Genomic DNA, 20,114 nt, shown 5'->3' with positions numbered 1-20,114 from the left:
AATTGGTATGAATGTGACAATTCTCAATATGATCAATGACTGTCATAACAAAAGGTCCTACCTTTTCATCTCGGAAATTTAGAAACTGCTGGAAAACCTCACTTTCTGAGATGACTGGGTGACGACACATCCTGGTCACCCATGCCTGAAGTCTCTCCATGCGCATCTTGATAAATTCTTCTTCAAAGCGACCTGCAAGGTGGACAAGAGTGATATACACCCCTGTCTAAAGCGGATTACTGTCAGCACAAATGAAAGCCGTTTGTATCTACTGGGTCTTTGATAGAAAGTTATTTAGTACAAGGTAAAACCATAGTGATCTTTCACTAAACTAAAAACACTAACCTAAAAACAAGCTGTAACACAGCGGATGCTCAAAGAGCTACAGGAAAGAGATACAACAGGCTTTTTAGTTTTTAAGGATGAGATTCTGATTTAACAGATTAACAAATTTTGTAGCTGTGACAAGAAAAATCACAGCTACAAAGTACTATTTTCTTCAAGGATCCCTGAGTATTCAACAAATTTAGAAGCAAATCTTATCTAAGTATGAAAAACTTCCTCTTTCTGATAAACTAAGACTATGCCAGTCCTGCGTGGCCATATGAAGTCTGTAGGCAGAAAGGCATGAAAGAATGGAATTTAATAAGTAATCCTTACAAAGTGTGTAAAATTTTTATATCTATAAAAATGTGTCCAAATGCAATATAACCTCAAATTTAGTATTTATGAAAAGTAGCTCAAGACCGTAGCTCTTTATTTCATTGTTTTTTAACGTACTTAAACCAAAAATAGAAAAAGCAATTTTTCCACGAATGCAATAAAGCTACTATCCCAGAACTTATGACCATTCTAAAACATAGCCAAATGAGTGATATTTCTGTTTTAAAAGCAGGAAATCAGCCTAACAAGCCTGACATACCAAACATCAAGTGAACACTGAAAATGTTTTAAGTCCACCAATCAAAATCTCTGTTCGTTAAAAGGCTCCTGGAGATGAAAATACCAGCTACAGTTGAGTGAGGCAATCAGCTATTCCCATCCCCCCAAAACAATTATAAAGCTGGACAGAACCCAGAACCAAAAATAAGTGTTCTGGAAATCAACCAAAGGCAAACAGCCATGTGAGAAGTGTTCATACTTGCAAAGCTGCCGAACTTTATGGAAATCTGTGGCGTTCTGTCTGGTGTGGGGCTGCTCTCAGCTCCCCTGTGGCCCCTGTACCTCCCCACCCTCTCCCTGGTTGACATGGAGGTTCTGACAGTGTAGAGCAGACTGTGAATGCGAAGGCTGGCCACTGCAGGTTCCCTGGCGAGCAAAAAGGCTCACTTGACCTGGAGCAGGGGGACGTGCTCATACTCAGTGGTGGTGGCAGTGACAATCCAGAGGCTGGGGAACAGAGAGGGCCAATGACCCCACTAGCCAAGGTTGTCTGGTCCAGCCAAGCATTTTCCGGACTGAGGCTGCGTGCAGAAACAGTGGAGACCAGATGGAATCCGAGTCAGCCACACATTCCTGGCCAATTCTGAGGCTGCACACACTTGTAAAGGAGACACAAAAGGTCCGCAAAAAAGTAAAAGCCAGGGTGGCTAACGTGAAAATTACCTGATCTTTGAATGCACTCCCCTACCCAAAGATCCATCAGCAGAGGACAGAAGCCGTACTGGCTTGAGGCAGGCTCACTGCTAATCTACACAGACACAAGGGTGAGCCCCAGGGAGCCAAACTTAAAAGAAAAAATAAAAATAACTGAACTTTAGGGGAGAGACAATTCAGAGACTTGGCCTAAGCAAATTACTTCCCAAACAATCAAATAAACATAAAGTAGAAACAACAACCTTCAGAGATGAAAAATCAGAATTGAGAATTGCTAAAATATATTGTCTAAAATTTTCGGTTTTTGACAAAAAATTAAGAGATGTGCAGAGAAAAAGCAAGGTATAACCCATACCGACAAAAAAGTAGTCAACAGAAACCATCTCTAAAGTGTCCCTGGATGTTGAATTTAGCAGGCAAAGCAGCTTCCAGAAATACATTCAAAGAGCTAAAGTCATGTTTAAAAATGCAGAGAAATAGGACACGGAATCAAACAATAAAAATTCTCTAGAAAAAGAACTTACAAATAAATAGAATGAAATGTTTAGAGCTGAAAATACAGTAACTGAAATTAAAAATTCACTGTAGAGGCTCAAATGCAAATTCAAGACGGCGGAAGAAGGAATCAGTGAATCTGAAGATAGTGGTTTATATACGCAATGGAATACTACTTGGCAATGAGAAAGAATGAAATATGGCCTTTTGTAGCAATGTGGATGGAACTGGAGAGTGTTATGCTAAGTGAAATATGTCATACAGAGAAAGACAGACACCATATGTTTTCACTCTTATGTGGATCCTGAGAAACTTAACAGAAGACCATGGGGGAGGGGAAGGAAAAAAAAAAAGAGAGGGAGGGAGCCAAACCATAAGAGACTCTTAAAAACTGAAAATAAACTGAGGGTTGATGGGGGGTGGGAGGGAGGGGGGGTGTGGGTGATGGGCACTGAGGAGGGCACCTGTTGGATGAGCCCTGGGTAGTGTATGGAAACCAATTTGACAGTAAATTTCATATTAAAAAAAAAAATTTATAAGAAGTAAAAAAAAAAAAAGTTATCTAATCTGAAGAACAGAGAGAAAAAAATGGATGAACCATGCTTCAGAAAACAAAACACGTGAACATACTTGCAGTGGGAGTCCACAAAGGAGAAGAAGAAAAAAAATATGTGAAGAAATAAAAGGGAAAGTTTCCCAAATTTGATGGAAAATTTTAATCTGCATTTCCAAGACGCTCAACAAACCTGGATAGGATAAATATGAGGATGAATCCACACCAAGATACAGCAGAATCAAACTGTCGAAAGACAGAAACAAACCCTGACAGCAGCAAGTGAAAAATGACTCATTTTGTATAGTGGAATGTGCTCGTGTGTGTGTGTGTGTGTGTGTGTGTGTGTGTGTGTGTGTGTGTGTAATCAAAAGAACTGACTGATTTGTCATCTGACACAAAGGAGGTCAGAAGCAACGGAAAGACATATTCATCATGCTGAAGGAAAACAGTCAGCTGTGAATTCTATAACCAGCACACTTATCCTTCAAAAATAAAGGCAAAATGAAGACATTCTCAGATGAACAAAGATGAGAGAATTAACTGATAGCAGAGCTGTATTAAAGAAATACTAGAAGAAGCCCTTCAGGTTAAAAAAAAATACTACGTCAGGCTAAAAGGAAATTACCTAAATTCACAGGGAGAAATGAAGAGCACTAGGAATATGTGGGCTAACATAAAATATGTATTCTTTTCTAATTTCTTCTCTTCTTTAGAAGACATAAGATTGTAGAAAGCAATAATTATCATACAATATTGCTGGATTTATGATATATATGATGACAGTAGCATAAAAAGAGGGAATCAGAGCTATAATGGAGAAGAGTTTCTATCAATTTTATTAGAATTGAGTATTAATCTGAAGTGCATTGTAACATTACAAAAAAGATGTACACAGGGGCACCTGGGTGGCTCAGTCAGTTGAGCGCCCGACTTCGGCTCAGGTTATGATCTCATGGTTCGTGGGTACGAGCTCCATGTTGGGCTGTGTGCTGACAGCTCAGAGCCTGGAGCCTGCTTAGGATTCTGGGTCTCCCTCTCTTTCTGCCCCTCCCCCACTCGCACTCTGTCTCTTTCTCTCAAAACTAAACATTAAAAAAAAGTTTAAAAAAAAAGATGCACGTAGTATCCTCCGAGGTAACCACTAAGAAAATAATTTTTAATTTTTTTTTTTTCAACGTTTATTTATTTTTGGGACAGAGAGAGACAGAGCATGAACGGGGGAGGGGCAGAGAGAGAGGGAGACACAGAATCGGAAACAGGCTCCAGGCTCTGAGCCATCAGCCCAGAGCCCGACGCGGGGCTCGAACTCACAGACCGCGAGATCGTGACCTGGCTGAAGTCGGACGCTTAACCGACTGCGCCACCCAGGCGCCCCAGAAAATAATTTTTAAAATTTAGTGGAAAAGTGAGAGAAATTAAAACAGCATATTGGAAAATATTTAACGCAAAAGAAAGGCACTAAAGGAGGAACAAACAAGACACATGGAAGACAAATATCAAAATGGCAAACATAAATCTAACTGGGTCAATAATTATTCAATATAAACGGTGTAAAAACTCTAATCAAAACGCAGGGGTTGAGAGACTTGATAAAAAAGCAAGCTCCAACGATGCTGTCAACAAGAGATACAGATTCAAAGACACTAACAGATTCAAAGTAAAAGATGAGAAAAGATATGCCATGCAAACAGTAACTGTAAGAGAACTGGGGTGACTATGTTAACATCAGACAAAACAGATTTTAACACAGGAAATCTCACTAGAGACAAAAAAGCTCATCAGGAAGATATAACAATTACGAACTATATATATACCAAAGTCCCAGCATGATTTTTTACAAATATCTACAAATGGACTCTTAAATTATTTGGAAAGGCAAAAGAAAAACAGCCTGAAATTATTTTGAAAAAGAACCAAGTTGGAGGATTTATACTACCTGATTTAAAGATTTACTATAGAGCTACATGAATCAAGACACTGTGGTATTGGCAAAAGGATGGACACAAAACAGAAGAGAATACGGCCCAGAAACAAAACCAAATTGGGGCACGTGGGTGGCTCCGTCAGTCAAGCGTTTGACTTCGGCTCAGGTCATGATTTCACGGTTCGTGAGTTCGAGCCCCGCGTGGGGCTCTGTGCTGACAGCTCAGGTCCTGGAGCCTGCTTCGGATTCTGTGTCTTCCCCTCTCTCTCTCTGCCCCACCCCGGCTCATGCTCTGTCTCTGTCTCTCTCTCAAAAGTAAATAAACATTAAAAAAAACATTAAAAAAACCCCACCAAATATGCTTAATTGATTTTTGACAAAATGCAAAGGAAATCAACAGAGAAAGGACAGTCTTTCCAACAGGTAGTGCCAGAATCACTGGATATCCAGATGCATAACATAAACTTCTACTTTATTATACCTCGCATCTTACACAAACACTAACTCAAAATGCACCTGAAACTACACAACCTTCTGAAGAAAACAGCGTGAACTTGGATTAGGCATACAGGTTTTCACCATGATACCTAAAGCACAATCCATAAAAGAGACAATTGGTACTCTGAACTTCATTAAAATTAAAAGCTTTTTGTTAGGCGAAAAACACTGTTAAGAGAAAGATAAGCCACACCCGGGACAAATTATTTGCAGATTATATTATTTCCAGAATGTAAAGAACTCTCAAAATTCAGTAATGAAAAAAACAACCTAATAAGAAATGGGCAAAAGATTCAAACAGACATTTCACCAAAGAAAATATATGGAAGGGAAATGAGCACATGAAAAGATGCTCAACAGTAGTTATAAGGGAAATGCAAATTAAAACCATGATGAAGTACCACTACATACCTAATAGATCGTTAAAATAAAGAAAAACTGACGTTACCAAAAGCGCAAGCAAGGATGTGGGGCTCCTGACACCCTCATCCACTGCTGGTGGGGATTCCGAAACGGTACAGCCACTTTGGAAAACAGTTTGGCAATTTCTTTCTTTCTTTCTTTTTTTTAATGCTTATTTCTTTATTTTTGAGGGGGGAGGGGCAGAGAGAGAGAATCCCAAGCAGGCTCCATGCTCAGTGCAGAGCCCAATGCGGGGCTCGATCTCACAACTGCGAGATGGTGACCTGAGCCGAAATCAAGAGTCGAACGCCTAACCTACTGAGCCGCCCACATACCCCAGTTTGGCAATTTCTTAAACATGAAACATATGCCTGCCAAATGCCCCCGTCATTCCACTCTCAGGTATTCACCCAAGAGAAATGACAACTTACGCTTAATACAAAAACTTGCATGTAAATGTTTTCAGCAACTTTATTATAAATGCCCCAAACTGAAAACCCGAATACCTTTCACGAGTGAATGGAGAAACAAACTATGGAAGTAGCAATAAAAAGAAACTGATGCACACATCTTGCGTGTATCTCAAATGCACAACGCCAAACGCCAAGAGAAAGAAGCCATAATTGAAAGAGTACACACTGTATGCAACCAATTTTTTTGAGCCCCCCCCCCCAGTTTCATTGATCTGTTCCACTGTTCTTTTAGTTTCTATTTCATTTATTTCTGCTCTGCATTATTTCCTTTTTTCTACTGGTTTTAGACTTCGTTTGTTCTTCTTTTTCTAACTCCTTTAGGAGTAAGGTTGGGTCGTATGAGATTTTTCTTGCTTTCTCAGGTCTATATGCTTCCATTTATAATGACATTCTGGAAAAGGCAAAACTATAGAGACAAAGAACACACCAGTGTTGCCATGGGTTAGAACTGGGGAGAGGGGATGAAGATAAAGGGGCAAGCCCAAGGGAATTTGGGGAGGTGGGGGGACTTCCTGTACCTTGAATGTAGTGGTGGTTATAAGACCATAGTGGTTGTCAAAACTTTTTTTTTTTTAATACTTTTTGGTTTTAAGTTTATTTATTTTGAAAGAGAGAAAGAGAGAGAGCAGGGGAGGGGCAGAGAGAGAGACAGAGAGAGAGAATCCCAAGCAAGCTCCACATGGACAGCACAGAACCTGATGTGGGGCTCGAACTCATGAACCGTGAGATCATGACCTGAGCCAAAACCAAGAGTAGGATGCTTAACCAACTAGTCACCCAGGTGTCCCAAAACTCCTAAAACTATACACCAAAAGGAGTTAATTTACTGTATGTACGTTTGAAAATAAACTTAAAAACTACAGGCTGGCCTTTCCTTTAGAGATGACAAGTACAAATAAGCACAACTTTCTTTAGAGAGAAGAGCATTCCGGATCCATACCGCAAAAACTCACTACCTCAGAAAGAGTCACCCAAACAGCACGATGGATCAGGACACTTCCTATATATTAAAATACTTCAAAATTTTCAAATCTCAGTAGAGATTAAATGGTATAGAAGCTAATAAGACTATGAAGAAACAAAGTCTCATCCCTTGGAAAGAAGATGACTCACCTCCTGGCAGAAGAGACCCAGTGAGTCCGCATGAAGCTGGGCTATATTGAATTCTCCACGTGAGAAAGCGAATTATACCAAGAGTTTAAAACCTACTCCTTGCCTGAAATTAATTAACGAATTAATTAATGCTTACTCCTCCTGAAAAATTTTCTGACGTCGCTGGTTTATTTTCAAATTCTGACTTCAGGTATTATTTTGTGCTTGTTAGGATTCTCCTACCAGGTTCCAGAAAACTGGAACGAAGGTCGGGGGGAGGGGGATTTCCGATTCTCCATTTTCAATGAACCTGACTTAGGCTTTCACCAAGTATGTGAGTATACCAGTTTGGCATCCAGGAATAAAACCAGATTTGTTCAATATTATTTCACAGAGAACAAACTCTCTCAACCAACTAAAACTGTTAGCTGTAAGTTCCTCATGGATGGATTATCAAGGGCACAGAAATATCATGAGATCATCCACTTGGCATTCCTTACTCTTCCCTCCAGGATGTAAGTGAGAGGGGGGTTTATATAATAATGATCTTGTGGGTATCACAGGCAGGAGGCAAACGAGAGAGGGGACAGATAAAGTGGCTTCTGTGCTTTTCAGTTTCCTCGGCACATGTCCCAGTCAGAGAATCAAAGCTCAACTTTCTTCAGACTGAGCGGCTGTTGCTTTCTTGCTTTCTATGACATCCCTCTGGCTTCGGGCCTGAGCTTTAAAAAAACCAAACCTTAGTTTGGGGGCGGAACTGTGTGGCTCTCTGATGCTTTAAATTAGCACTGAGTTACCGGATTCAGAGAAAACAATGTATTAAAACCTAAAAGATGTGAGAAATCCCCACAGCCTCGAAACAGCTCCTTAGACACCATGAAACCCATATTGTGCCAATCAAGTTGATAAAGGAGAATGCTAAAATTCAGGGAAACAGACTGAAATTTGAAAACAAGGAGAAAGGCAGAACTGAAGTTTTCAAGGAAATGGATTTAAATTTGAAAAAGGAAAGCTGTGATTTCAAACAATAAGGGTGACAAAAAGGAGGAAGAGTGAGTATCTGGATTGGGCACAGAACCCGGGACACCTCTGCGGGGTGGGGGGCGGGGGGAGGAAGCGACAATCTGTGCCAACCTGGCCGCCCTGACGTGGCCTTCACTCAGCAACCAACCCCCCACCCCCACCCCAGCTCCAGGAGGGCCCGCTCAGGAGCCACCCAGATGAGGGCCAGGACGGGTCTGTCACCTACTTGGCAATGCAGCCCCACTCACCCCTCTGCTACCATTTGAAATTTTTGAAAAGTTTTCCAAAAAAAAAAAAGAAAGTCACAATCAAAACAACTTCTTTAAAAACAAAACCTTCCATCTCCTCCAACAGTTTCAGAGAAACCTAAATACACAACAAAATACAGCACCAAGTTTTAAGGAGATTGTAACCGTCTTACCCGAGGTAACGAATTCTGGCTAATGACTAGCTGATACACATCCTGTGACGTCAAAAGAACAATCTGTAATCAGATTCAAGCGCCTGTTTCAGCGGCATCGAGTGCCTCGGCCGTGAGAAAGCACGGAGCGGCACACGGGGACACGTGACACCTGGCAGGCAGGTGGCTTCACCCCAACGCCGCAAGTGCCTGGTGCTGGCTCGGCCATCTGGCTCCTGGAGTCCCCATCCCTCTCCCAGCTCTCCACCTCCGCTCTGGCTGAGTGAGGACTAAACCCTCTCCGGTTTTCCCTGACCTCCAGGAAAGAAGTCCTCCTGCCCAGATTCCACACTTCCTCCCCCCGAGTTCAGGTTAGCCGTTCGGGGTATATGACGTGGAGCCTCTCTGGCACTGACCTTTTAGGCCCTGCTCTCATCTTGGATCCTTCCCTTTCTATTCTTACTAGTTTCATTTAGTTGCAAGTTTTGTGGCTGCATTTTAAAACTCTAATCTCTAGTGAAGTTCAGCCTCTTTACACACTTTTATTCCAAGACAAACATACGGAGTTCTGAGTACTACTATTCCAGGGTCTATACCGGGCTGCAGATTAAAAAAGCAAAAAAACCAAAAACCAGTGACAGTTCTCAAAGCAGAGAGAAACAAATACTCTCTAAGTGCATTTTTACAAGGGGCTTTCAGAGCACCGTGAATTACTGACCGTTTGATCATTTGACCATATTGATATTGATCTTGACCATATTGATCAGTTGAGGCAGGGGGTGTAGGAGAAACAAACAGGAGAAATAGGACACTTTGAATAATTAAGGCAGAGAGTGATGATCAACAGTAAACAAAAACATTTAAACATTATCTGTCACCAAAGTAACGGAGTAAACAACTTTGCAACTTCTTACGTTAATCCTTAGAAGGTCTGTGGCTTCTACAACATCTGATATTTACATACTTCTCATGAAAATAACACAGCTGAACTGCATGACAGGTTTACATCATTTGGATCATACATTGTTATTTCCATTTCAGGTTGTTTGGAGCATTCCTATTTTCTCAGGTGTCACTTTTCACATTGAAAAAAGCCACGTATTTCTTTTACAGGAAATCATGTAGCAATAAAGACACAATGACCGCTACAACTTAAGATGTGTATGCAAGAACTCAAACAATTTTAGGCAATATTCTCATTAGGTGTTTAGGTAGCTTCCAAATGTATGTCCAGTATACATGGATGTACAACACTTAGCTACTGTTTCCAAACACATATGTTGTTCTTCTAGAAGATGGAAAATGTCATTACTGATTTCCATTAGGACAGATGCTCTATCTGCAGTCTTGTTACTTGTCATCCTGAGTTGAAGGTCACATGCACTCACCTGTGACTTGTTTATCCGGAAGAGAGGGGATTGGAATGGCTGACCCAAACTTAACCAGGAGACGCTCATATAACCAGTCAAAGTGCTTATACCTGTGGTTTACAGATCGATTAGTGTTCTATAATGCAAGGGAGAGAGAAGAAAATGTTACCAATGCCAACTATAGAAAATGAAGAAAAAAGCAAAGTGTAGCTGGAACACAGGCACGATTCTGTTTTGATAACTCAGATACTCACAGTAGGTGTTAGCTGATATTCAATGTAGCTCTTCAGACCATACATTTTGGAGCCTTTCCTGGGATCTGCTACCACACAGTCAAACGTAGAGGTAGGATAAACCCACATTGGGCCATAATCTCCAACCTACACAATGTTCCAGGGAGAGGTGATTTTGTTACATGCAAAAATAGTCAATATGCTAGATATAAGTCATTAAAGGATTTTTAGGACTAAAGGACTAGAGGTCCTTTGGAGGATCATTCTTGCTCTTCTCTGAGAAGTTATGTAAACGCTCCCTGTTCCTGATAAGATTATGTATTAAAGAACACACTTGCCAGGACAAACCCTCCTGCTCCCCATGTGGGCATCTCAGGCCACGGAGGAGAGATGTCTGCCTCCCTCTCCTGGGAGAGGGCAGGATGGAACACAGTCTTCCTCTCTCCCATTCAGTGGTCCTAGTCGTATGTGTTGACAGGCTAGTTTTAAAACATTTCCGATCTGTCACACACTGATGGTTTTGTGAAATACAAAATTACACACCTGGATGTCTCAACAACATCAAACTGCCATCAAATTCTTTCAAGGCTCACTCTCATGTTCTGCATGTTCAGTCCTAATTCTTTCTAAAGGTGGAAGGAGGAAACAGTGGGGTGGTGTATCAAACAAAGTTCAGAGGTTATGAGGTCAGGAGGGTGACCAGGGCCCAAACAATCTTACTGGAGGACTAAACGGAAGACCTTGACAAGGAGCTACTATGACTCCTTGAGAGGGAGCTCAGATCCAGAAAACTCTCTGAAAGCTGTGGAGCAGGAGCCTCTGGGGAGTGTCTCTCAGTGACTGAGACCGAGAGAGGTAACTCCGATCAACTAGGGCCCAATATCCAGAGGCTTTTAATTTTCTTAGTGGGTAGAGTTGCTGTGCCTCAAAAGCAAAGAACCACATCTCTGCTTTCTCTCAGTTTTCTGAAGACTTGAAGGCATTTTTCCTCGGCTTCCCTTTTCATGCCAGGAGCCTGCCTGGGCAGGCCCGCCTACAGGGTTCAGGGGCCGTTTCTACCTACAACCTATGGGTCCCTCAGCTCCGTTCCAACCCTTCTGGGCTTGTGATAAAGTCCCTTTTGAGGATCTGAGGGGCAGGGCCGTGGGCTCCAGTCCTGTGGAGTTTTAAATTTAACGAAAAAACAAAATAATGTATGTTCAGAAGTTACATAAAAAAAATCTGAAGAAAAAATTTAAAAATTAAAATAATCTCTAACCACTCAGAAGGTAATTACCCCAAATTTGCTTTGCGGGAAAGGGATAAAAGGGGCTCTTGGTTGCAGCCCTTCTTTCTCGAGTTTCTAGGATTTCAAGCTTTTCAAAGATGTAGGAACACAATAAAAATAAATCCGATGATCAGTTTTGCAGTTCTATCAAGTTTCCCAGGACCCAGAGATTATAGAATGAGACCAGGTGTTTCCACCTCCTATTGTTGGGCCTACGGTGATCACACCCAAGGCCCCCACTCTCACCTCCATCCCTGTCCTACAGTTACTAGGTCAAGTCCATAGGATCAAAAGACAGCCAGAGTTCTCTTTTCCAGAAGTTAGATAATGCTTAGACAGAAAATCTATCAGCAGTCAACATTTGGGTGAAACCAGAGAGCCCGTGTCACATTATGTAATAATCAAGTTATTCTTTGAGAGAGATTCTTAATGGTGTCACCAACTCCCAGTTTTTATTTGCTAGCTCCTTATTGTGACCTGACAGCTGGTTTATTGGAAGAAAAAGCTAACTGTCACCAATGCAGTGGAAAGAACATTTTATTTTGATAATATGCTTGTACTTTGCCAGGGCAGAGACCTAAATATCTGGATTAGGATTTGTTAGCTAAATATATAGGGCTGGTAGAAAGACAGTATATAAAAGATACTTCAAGACACTTTGGAGAAAAAAAATTATTGAACAAAAATATGCTATAGGTGCTGCTGGTTCAATTACTAATAGTCTTAAAAGTAAAAATAAAATATACCTAAACAACATAATGACAGGCATTAATGTATGCTAAATATTTTTAGTATTCTTCCAATACTAATACATATTGTCAGTTACCTGGAGCATTAGATGTGTTAAAAATACCTTCCAAAAGACTAATAACCCTCTAGGCTTTCAAGCATTATAAAAGAGCTTAATTAGAAACGAAGCAAGCAAACAAAAGTGAATGAACTTACAATGATAGGAATTTTCTCTTTGGGTTTTGCTAGTTGCTTGGCCAACAAATACTGTTCCATACCAGGTTTTGCAAATCCGGGAAATCTGATCATGAAGATAAATGCCCGTGAGTCTTACGTGTTTCCTGAGAGGAACTCTCCAACTCTTGTCCACATTTACTTAATACAACAGTTTTAACCTTGTTCTGTCTTTCAGATGTACCAGGACTAGGAAACTGTGGTAAATGAAACCTAATGTAATCAGATTGTTCAATGGCCAATTAGTCATTTAATTAAGCTTTATCTGGTCAGAGAACAGTTTGACTCCAGAAGGTGTGATATTTATGGGTACTCTATTTGCTTAACTGGATCTGAAACACTCTATCACCCCACAAAGAGTGAAGGGCAGCCTAGAAAAACGTCCCCCAGGGCACAGGAGGAGAAAGTACCGAGAACAGCCATCTGAGTTGAACACATGGGCCAGTGGCCACATGCCAGCATTTTTATATCCAAATTAAAGCTGCCTTTTGACATATTCCCTCAAGGAAGCCACAATTATCCAAAAGAAGCTGTCGCTGTCCATAAGTACTTGTGCCATTTCCTTTTGGATTATCTTCAGACCTGGTTTAGGGGACACAAAAGAAAACCGGTCTCCTTAGTAAAGAGACTCCACACACATTCTAAAATTGGAGAAACACTGGAATAAACATATAGCCATCCAAAGTGCTACTTTTTTTTTAAAGATTTGTTTTTATTTTTATTTTATTTTAAGAGGTTTCTTTCTTTTTTTTTTAATGTTTATTTTTGAAAGGGGATGGGGAGGGGCAGAGAGATGGAGACAGCAGCGAGCCCGATGTGGGGCTCAAACTCACCAACTGTGAGATAGACATGGCCTGAGCTCAAGTTGGACACTTAACTGACTGAGCCACCCAGGCACCCCCCCCACCCCTCCCCCGCCCGCCAAAGTGCTAAAGAGGGCAAGATTAATTTGGGTTTCAGAAATGTTTTTAATAAGCAGGAAAAAAAGACCCTCAGAAAGCAAAATACCTATAATAGGAAAAGAAGTATTATTTCTATAAAAAACCAACTACATTACTTGTATTCCACTCAAATACCAAATTAAAGGCCAACATGCTGGTCTCAGGGGCCTGTCTTTTCCTTCATCTTCAAAGGACCTACCTCTATCCTCTTTTCCCTAAGACATCCTTTAAACATAGCTCATACAAGAGAGAACAAAGAGGGGTCTAGGAGCTGGATGGCCTTGGGTTCGAATTCCAACTCCAACAATTAAAAGCTATGTAACCTTTAGAGCTCCCGTCTCCTTGTGTGAAGAATGAGACCAATATGACCTGCCTTTTAAGATGATAAGGGAATTAAATGTAAGAGTTTATATAAAGAGCCTCACAAATATACTCATAAATTAAAGTTATTTCTAACTATGCCATCATCTCTTTGAAAGTATTCCCTACAGCCTCTGGTACAGCTAGCTAGCTCTCTCTGTGCTTCTTCAACATTCTGAGCATACTTCTGCTATACAATTTATCACACTTAATTGCCATCATCCATTTACACATTACAGCCGACCGGAAGCACCTTAGAGAAGGTATTTGTATTTCCAGGACCCAGAGGAGTTGTGGGAAAAATACACTAAATACTTAATGAATTAATGGACTCATCTGGAATAGTTCTATTTAGAAAAAAATTTTTTAATGTTTATTTGTTTTTGACAGAGCACGAGTAGGGGAGGGGCAGAGAGAAAGAGACACAGAATCAGAAGTCAGCTCCAGGTTCCAAACCGTCAGCACAGAGCCTGACACAGAGCTCGAACTCATGGACCACAAGATCATGACCTGAGCTGAAGTTGGACGCTCAACCAACTGAGCCACCCAGGGGCCCCTGGAACGGTTTCATTAAAACAACCTATGCTTCCGCTAGAAAATACTGATGGAAAAATTGAGGAAGTCACAGAGTAGCAATTCCTTGACTGTAAGCTTCTGGGTGCAGAGTCTCATTTCACACTTCCTTTGGTATTCTTAGGGATCACAGCAACACTCTAGGGCCGACTCACTTAATACTTACCAAACAGCAGTGCCATTTACTAATTCTCTGAGTGTTATCAAGATAGATTCTTATAATGCCCAAGTACACTTACATTTCTATTCTCCTTCTCTAGTGTAAGGTTCATGTTCCTGGACTGGAATACAGCTATCATATAAAATGGATTAACTCCTGAAAAATGCTAATACTTTAAAAAGTTTTACAACTGTTATAAGTGAGCCCTTCATACATGAGTCAAGTTAAATAAAAAAAAAACACACAGGATCTTAAACAGCTCTCAGCACCAGAGACAGAGAGAGAGGGAGGGAGGCCTCAGAGGTTCAGGTGCAAATGAGGACTCCTCTGATTTGGTTTCAACCTGAACTGAAATTTTAGAGCAGAAAGCATTTTAAATTAAAGCCATCCCCTTCACTTCAGAGATGAGGAAACGGAGGTTCAAACAGGTCACCTGTCTTCCCCAAGATCACTTGGAAGAAGGGAGCCAGGGCAAACAGAAACAGGGACCCGGGCATGAGACAGAACCTCACTGACTAGCCAGGCACACTTGGCCACACATTTGTTGTAGAGTTTGTGCTTCCTCACTGTCCAAGGGGGGCTTACATGGCAGCAAAACGGGTTTAAATGCACTTGTATTTAGGTTTAAAGAACAGACTAATTTATGTCACTGCGGACCACACTGAGAACTTCCTATTCCACCAAAGGAAACAGCACATAGTCAATACGAATGACTAAGGTTATTATGTGTGCAATGGAGCCTGAAAATACATACTGGAAGAAACTGGAGAGAGAAGTAGGAAGAATGTGTGGCTAGAAGACAGCTCATTTAATCATCTGATGCTATTTAGATATACTAAGGGGAACCTGCACAACTCATATGCAGATCTAGACCTAGATCTTGACATCTAGAAATACAGCAAACATTATGTTTACAACTTTTTCCAGATACGGATTAACATTCCTTCCTAGCAGCTTTGAATCATGGACTTGGAGCATTGAGAAAAAGTGGTCGTAATTTTAGAAAAACCGTATTAAACACACTACTATAAGAAGAGTATTTGAAGATCCTTCTGGAAGTCAGAAATTCTGTCTCCTTCGAGCTACACTGTGAACTACAGACTTATCCAGAACTCTCCCCCAGGAAATCCCAGGGCGCTATGGCCGTATTCCCCCCCTTCCCAGATGCTTTCCTGTTAGGCACTGTGTCTACAAGTACTGTTCCAACACTTTTTTTTCTTCTTAAATCTAAGAGAAGTCTACATGAAAACAAAGCCTTGAAACGTATTAGGCAAGTAGTTGAGAGACTGAGGGATCGACTAGGATCCTGATTAGATCACTTGGCACCTGTGTGAGCTTGGACAGTTCCTTAACCTCTCTGGGCGTCAGTTTTTCCCACAGAAAAACAGAGATTACATGTACCACAGAGGGAGATGGGGGTCACACAGTGCGTACAAACCACGCTGCACAATGCCCAGCACACAGTAAGTGATCAACAAATGGTAAAACATTTAAAAGAGAGTTACTATTATTAATATGATTATATTTAGCTTTCCTGTGACATCAGCAATAAGAACTTAATGTGTCACAGAGCTGACAAAGATAAAAGATGGTATTTGGCAGATGGTTAAATACAACTATTTCACTTTACAGTGAATAAACTTATTTACATATATATTTATAATATATATATGAATATAACATATACACATATAATGTATATATTTAAAGTGAATAAAATTTTTTTTTCTTTAAAGAAGCTAAAGCTGAGATCCAAATCACCACCCCACACTTCACCCCCTTTCAGATTGCTGAAAAGAGGAAAGCCTCCTTGGATCTCCTGTCTGTTTCCGCACAGTGTTCACGGTGCCAACACCCTTCACACCTACTTGTTAAGTGGCAGCTTCATAGAGGAGGAACCAGCCCGGCTGTTGCCTCGCTGAGCAGCCCCTGCCTCTGCTGACTCTGAATCCTTGAAGTAGGGGGCGGCCGCCTTGGGGTCGTCCCAGTCTTCGTCCCAGTCATCGTCATCACCCGCGGTTGCTAGAGGTGGGCACAGAAGATCCCCAGGGAAGAAAAACAAAATACAAATGCAATGACTTAATTTTCTGAGAGTAACTATGGACCGGACCTACGTTAACCAATTAAAGAACAGGAGACAAGGGCGTAGCACAGGATTATAATGCAGACTGGAGCAAAGGCTCTAGTTAGGTTTAAAGCTCCAATTGTGGATTCTGCCTTTTAGTGCAAAGGACAAGTTAGAAACGAGGCTGTCCCTCCAAGTAACTTCAGACAGATGCAGACTGAGAGCGGCTCCGAGGTGTGTACCCAGGGCAAGGCCCACACACAGATAAATCTCGCCTTATAAACTTGCAAATAAGCATTGAATACCTTCTCAGTCACGAATACCGGGGAGTGTGGGGGAGGGGGGCCGGGGGGGGGGAAATGACAGATCTTTGGAAAGAAATTAATATGAACGATAACACTGGGAAAGGGAGAGAGGAGCAGGGTGGGAGTGGAGGGGGAAGGGATGGAGAAGAAACAAGACAAAAGGGAAGTGGCAGTACCAGGAGCCTCATATCCTAACAGTGACCTCTGTCAGGCTTTCCCTTCCTTCCTGGTCCTAGTCTGGGCTTCTGTCTCCCACCCTGAGGGCCTCAGGTATCCTGGGATCTCTACCCTAGCAGTGCCAATGGGAGAAGCGAAGAGACAAATGCCAAAACGAAAAAGAAAGGCACTGAATGCACCGGGAGGATCTGGGCCGAGTACAGAGCCAGGAGTTAGCTGTTGGGTCGCAGCCCGAGCCCGTGTCTCCCGCACCTGCCAACAGCCCAGCCCCGGCTGCCAGCAGGAGCCTGCCCGCCACCCCCGTGCTTCCTGCGCATGGGTTCCCTGCCACTAGCACATTCGTACTCCATGTGACGTGCTCAGACAGGGGCCGTAAAATAATGAGGGGCAGATCTCTTTTTATTTAATTTCAGAAAGACATAAATACCCTTTTTCTTAATTCCTGAATTGTTTCCCCTTCTATAAATTCCTCTTTTGCTTCTGTATTTCCATTAAGGCCTGGGAGTCAAATGAGTAGTTAAGGAAAAAGAAAACAGGCGAGTCAGAGGTTATAAACCAGCAGGTGACAAATTATACTCACTCTGTATATGCAGTTGTTTTGGCCCAAAGTTTTAAAGCAAATGTGTATCAGTTGCTAAGATTCTGGAGTGGGAAGATGCCATTAAAAAACTGAGATTTCCTGTCTCTCTGGGGGACCAGGAGCACGAGCTGGGTCTCCTGCAGTGGCAATCGAGCTAACGGCGATAGGAGGCATGCCCTTCCATCTCAGGCAGCCACTGGGCCATTCTGTTCTGCTTTACAAACCCTGCAAGCATTCGCGACTCCATGACAGATGACAAAGACGGAACTAAAGATTATAATTAACGACTACCCACATTTGGCTCCAGAAATCTAGGTTTGCTATTAGTGAGTAAGAGCATTTGAGAGCGCTCCTTTGATTAAATTCTATTTTTAACTGGGATGCTCTCACTAGTCCCCTTACGGGTGGGCCCGATCACCAGCAGGGCCCTCTTCCTCACCTGGTCCTTGGTAGGCCTGGGGGTGACCAAAGGCAGTGTCCCAGTTATTGGAGGTGTTTCTTTGGGCCGCGGCCCCCTCTGGCTTGGCTCCCCAGCCATCCGTGCTGTCCCAGTTTCCAGATTTGGAAGAACTCCAGGCTGACCAGGGGTCATTGCCACTGCTGACCTGTTGTTAGGGGTAAAAAAAAAGAGAAAGAATATTTATGACTTCTTGAAAACATTACTCAATTCAGTAGGAATTACATAATAATGAATACAACAGGGGTGCTGAAAAAGTTGACATAAATTTAAAACAATTTTAAATTTAAATAAATAAATTCAAATAATAATTTACATTTATTTTTAATGTTTATTTATTTTTGAGAGAGAGAGAGAGACAGAGTGCAAGTAGGGGAGGGGCAAACAGAGAAGGAGACACAGAATCTGAAGCAGGCTCCAGGCTCCGAGCTGTCAGCACAGAGCCTGACGCAGGGCACAAACCCATGAACCGTGAGATCATGACATGAGCTGAAATTGGACACTTCACTGACTGAGCCACCCAGGTGCCCCTAAATAATACATTTTACATTTAAATAGATGAGGAAAACACAAAAAGCAGCATCAACCTTTTTTTTTTTTTTTTTTTTTTTTTTTTGATGTTAACCTTTTGCCATATTTGCTTAGGAACTTGACAACCAGGAACAAGGAACTATGAGACACAGCGGCTGTCTACTCCCCTTCTTCCTTCCCTGTCCCTCCTGCCCCATTCGCCTCCCCCCCCCCCCAGCAACTACCTTTCTGAATGTGTATTCAGTGTATTCATTTCTGCCCACGGTTTTATACTTTCACTACTTACTAATTACATTGTAAATAACTTATGTTTTAAAAACTGACCTACACAACATTACATTGTACGTATCTCTTTGTAGGTTCTTTTTTTTTCCCCCACTTAAATCATGTTTTTGAGATTATACAAGCTGATGAGGTTCTGTTTTACTCACGTTAGCAATTTTAGAGCAAATCTGTTGTATTTTTGACTAGGTTTTTATTTTTATTTGAAAAAGTAATACCTTCCCAGTAAAAAAACAAACAAAAAACCTTAAAAAGAATAAAAGGATATGCAATTTAATAAATATACCTGCCACTTAAGCTGCCGTTCTTTCTGGACAACTATTACTAATCAGTTCCTTATGGATACTTAATCAAATATCCCACCCACAGAGATCATTTTTGTTTTTAAAATTTTTTTTAAGTTTATTCATTTTTGAGAGAGAGAGACACAGAGTGTGAGCAGGGGAGGGGTAGAGATAGAGAGAGAGAGAGAGACAGACAGACAGACAGAATCCAAAGCAGGCTCCAGGTTCCGAGCGGTCAGCACAGAGCCCGACACGGAGCTCGAACTCACGAACCGTGAGATGATGACCTGAGCTGAAGTCGGACGCTTAATCGACTGAGCCACCCAGGCATCTCTCCTTTTTGTTTTTAAGCATACAAGTGGGCCCAAATGATACTTTGTGTTCTGTACTTGTGTTTGTCTCCTTCGTTTAATGGCCTGAAACGTTCTCCGAGGTCCATCAGCACGAACGGGTGACGTGGCTCTTCTACGCAGCTCCAGGAAGTTCCGCTGCAGTTTTCTCCCAGTTGAACTGGCATATGCTGATGCTCACATATCGTACTTTCAGTGTTCAGCTACTGCAAACAACCCCGCCATGCACATGCTTGTACATCTTTTCCCGTGTGTCCCATACATCTCTGTGAAATTCCCAGAAGATTAATTTCTGGGCTAATGAATGTGCTTCTTCAGCTGACAGACTGTGTCAAATTCTTTCCCAAAGAGATCGTACAGTTATGTTCCTCTGTTCCTAACTTGCTGATGGGTTCTGCCTTGCATAACAGGGGGCCACCATGCTCCAAAATTATTTTTAAACTTTGTTTTTTCCTGTATTCTCTTTAAGTAATTTTATAGTTCAATTATTAATAGCATATACTTTGGAACAGGCAACGCATGGCACCTGATCTCAGGGAGTATTACGGTAAGAGAATGGCGGCCCATCTCCCACACGGCCCCATCCGCTCGGGGCAGCCACGGTGCCGTGCGTTTTATTTCCTTGGTTTAGACCTTTTAAATCTTTGACTTGGAATTTACTTTGATGGAGGAAATAATATAGGAATCTGACTTAATTTTATCTTTAAAAAAAAATTTTTTTTAATGTTTGTTTATTTTTGAGAGAGAGAGAGAGAGA

The 20,114-nt window shown here is 41.6% G+C and overlaps 1 protein-coding gene across 2 annotated transcripts in view; it reads right to left on the bottom strand.

The window, feature by feature from the left end:
• SNX9 (sorting nexin 9) overlaps window positions 1-20,114 on the bottom strand; it is a 127,678-nt gene that overhangs the window by 23,262 nt on the left and 84,302 nt on the right. For both annotated transcript variants that reach the window (XM_086708233.1, XM_086708232.1), the window contains 6 exons: window positions 17,893-18,058; window positions 16,195-16,348; window positions 12,275-12,359; window positions 10,084-10,209; window positions 9,848-9,965; window positions 62-192 (listed from right to left, as the gene is read on the bottom strand). In XM_086708233.1, coding sequence (XP_086564359.1) covers window positions 62-192; window positions 9,848-9,965; window positions 10,084-10,209; window positions 12,275-12,359; window positions 16,195-16,348; window positions 17,893-18,058 — 780 coding nt within the window. The remainder of the gene's footprint in view (window positions 1-61; window positions 193-9,847; window positions 9,966-10,083; window positions 10,210-12,274; window positions 12,360-16,194; window positions 16,349-17,892; window positions 18,059-20,114) is intronic.

The sequence above is a fragment of the Puma concolor genome, chromosome B2, assembly GCF_028749965.1.
Source record: "Puma concolor isolate L17-30 chromosome B2, mPumCon1.1.hap2, whole genome shotgun sequence".
NCBI classification, from domain to species: Eukaryota; Metazoa; Chordata; class Mammalia; order Carnivora; family Felidae; genus Puma; species Puma concolor.
Note: the sequence above shows the minus strand (reverse complement) of the source record. Positions and strands in the feature narration are given on the sequence as shown.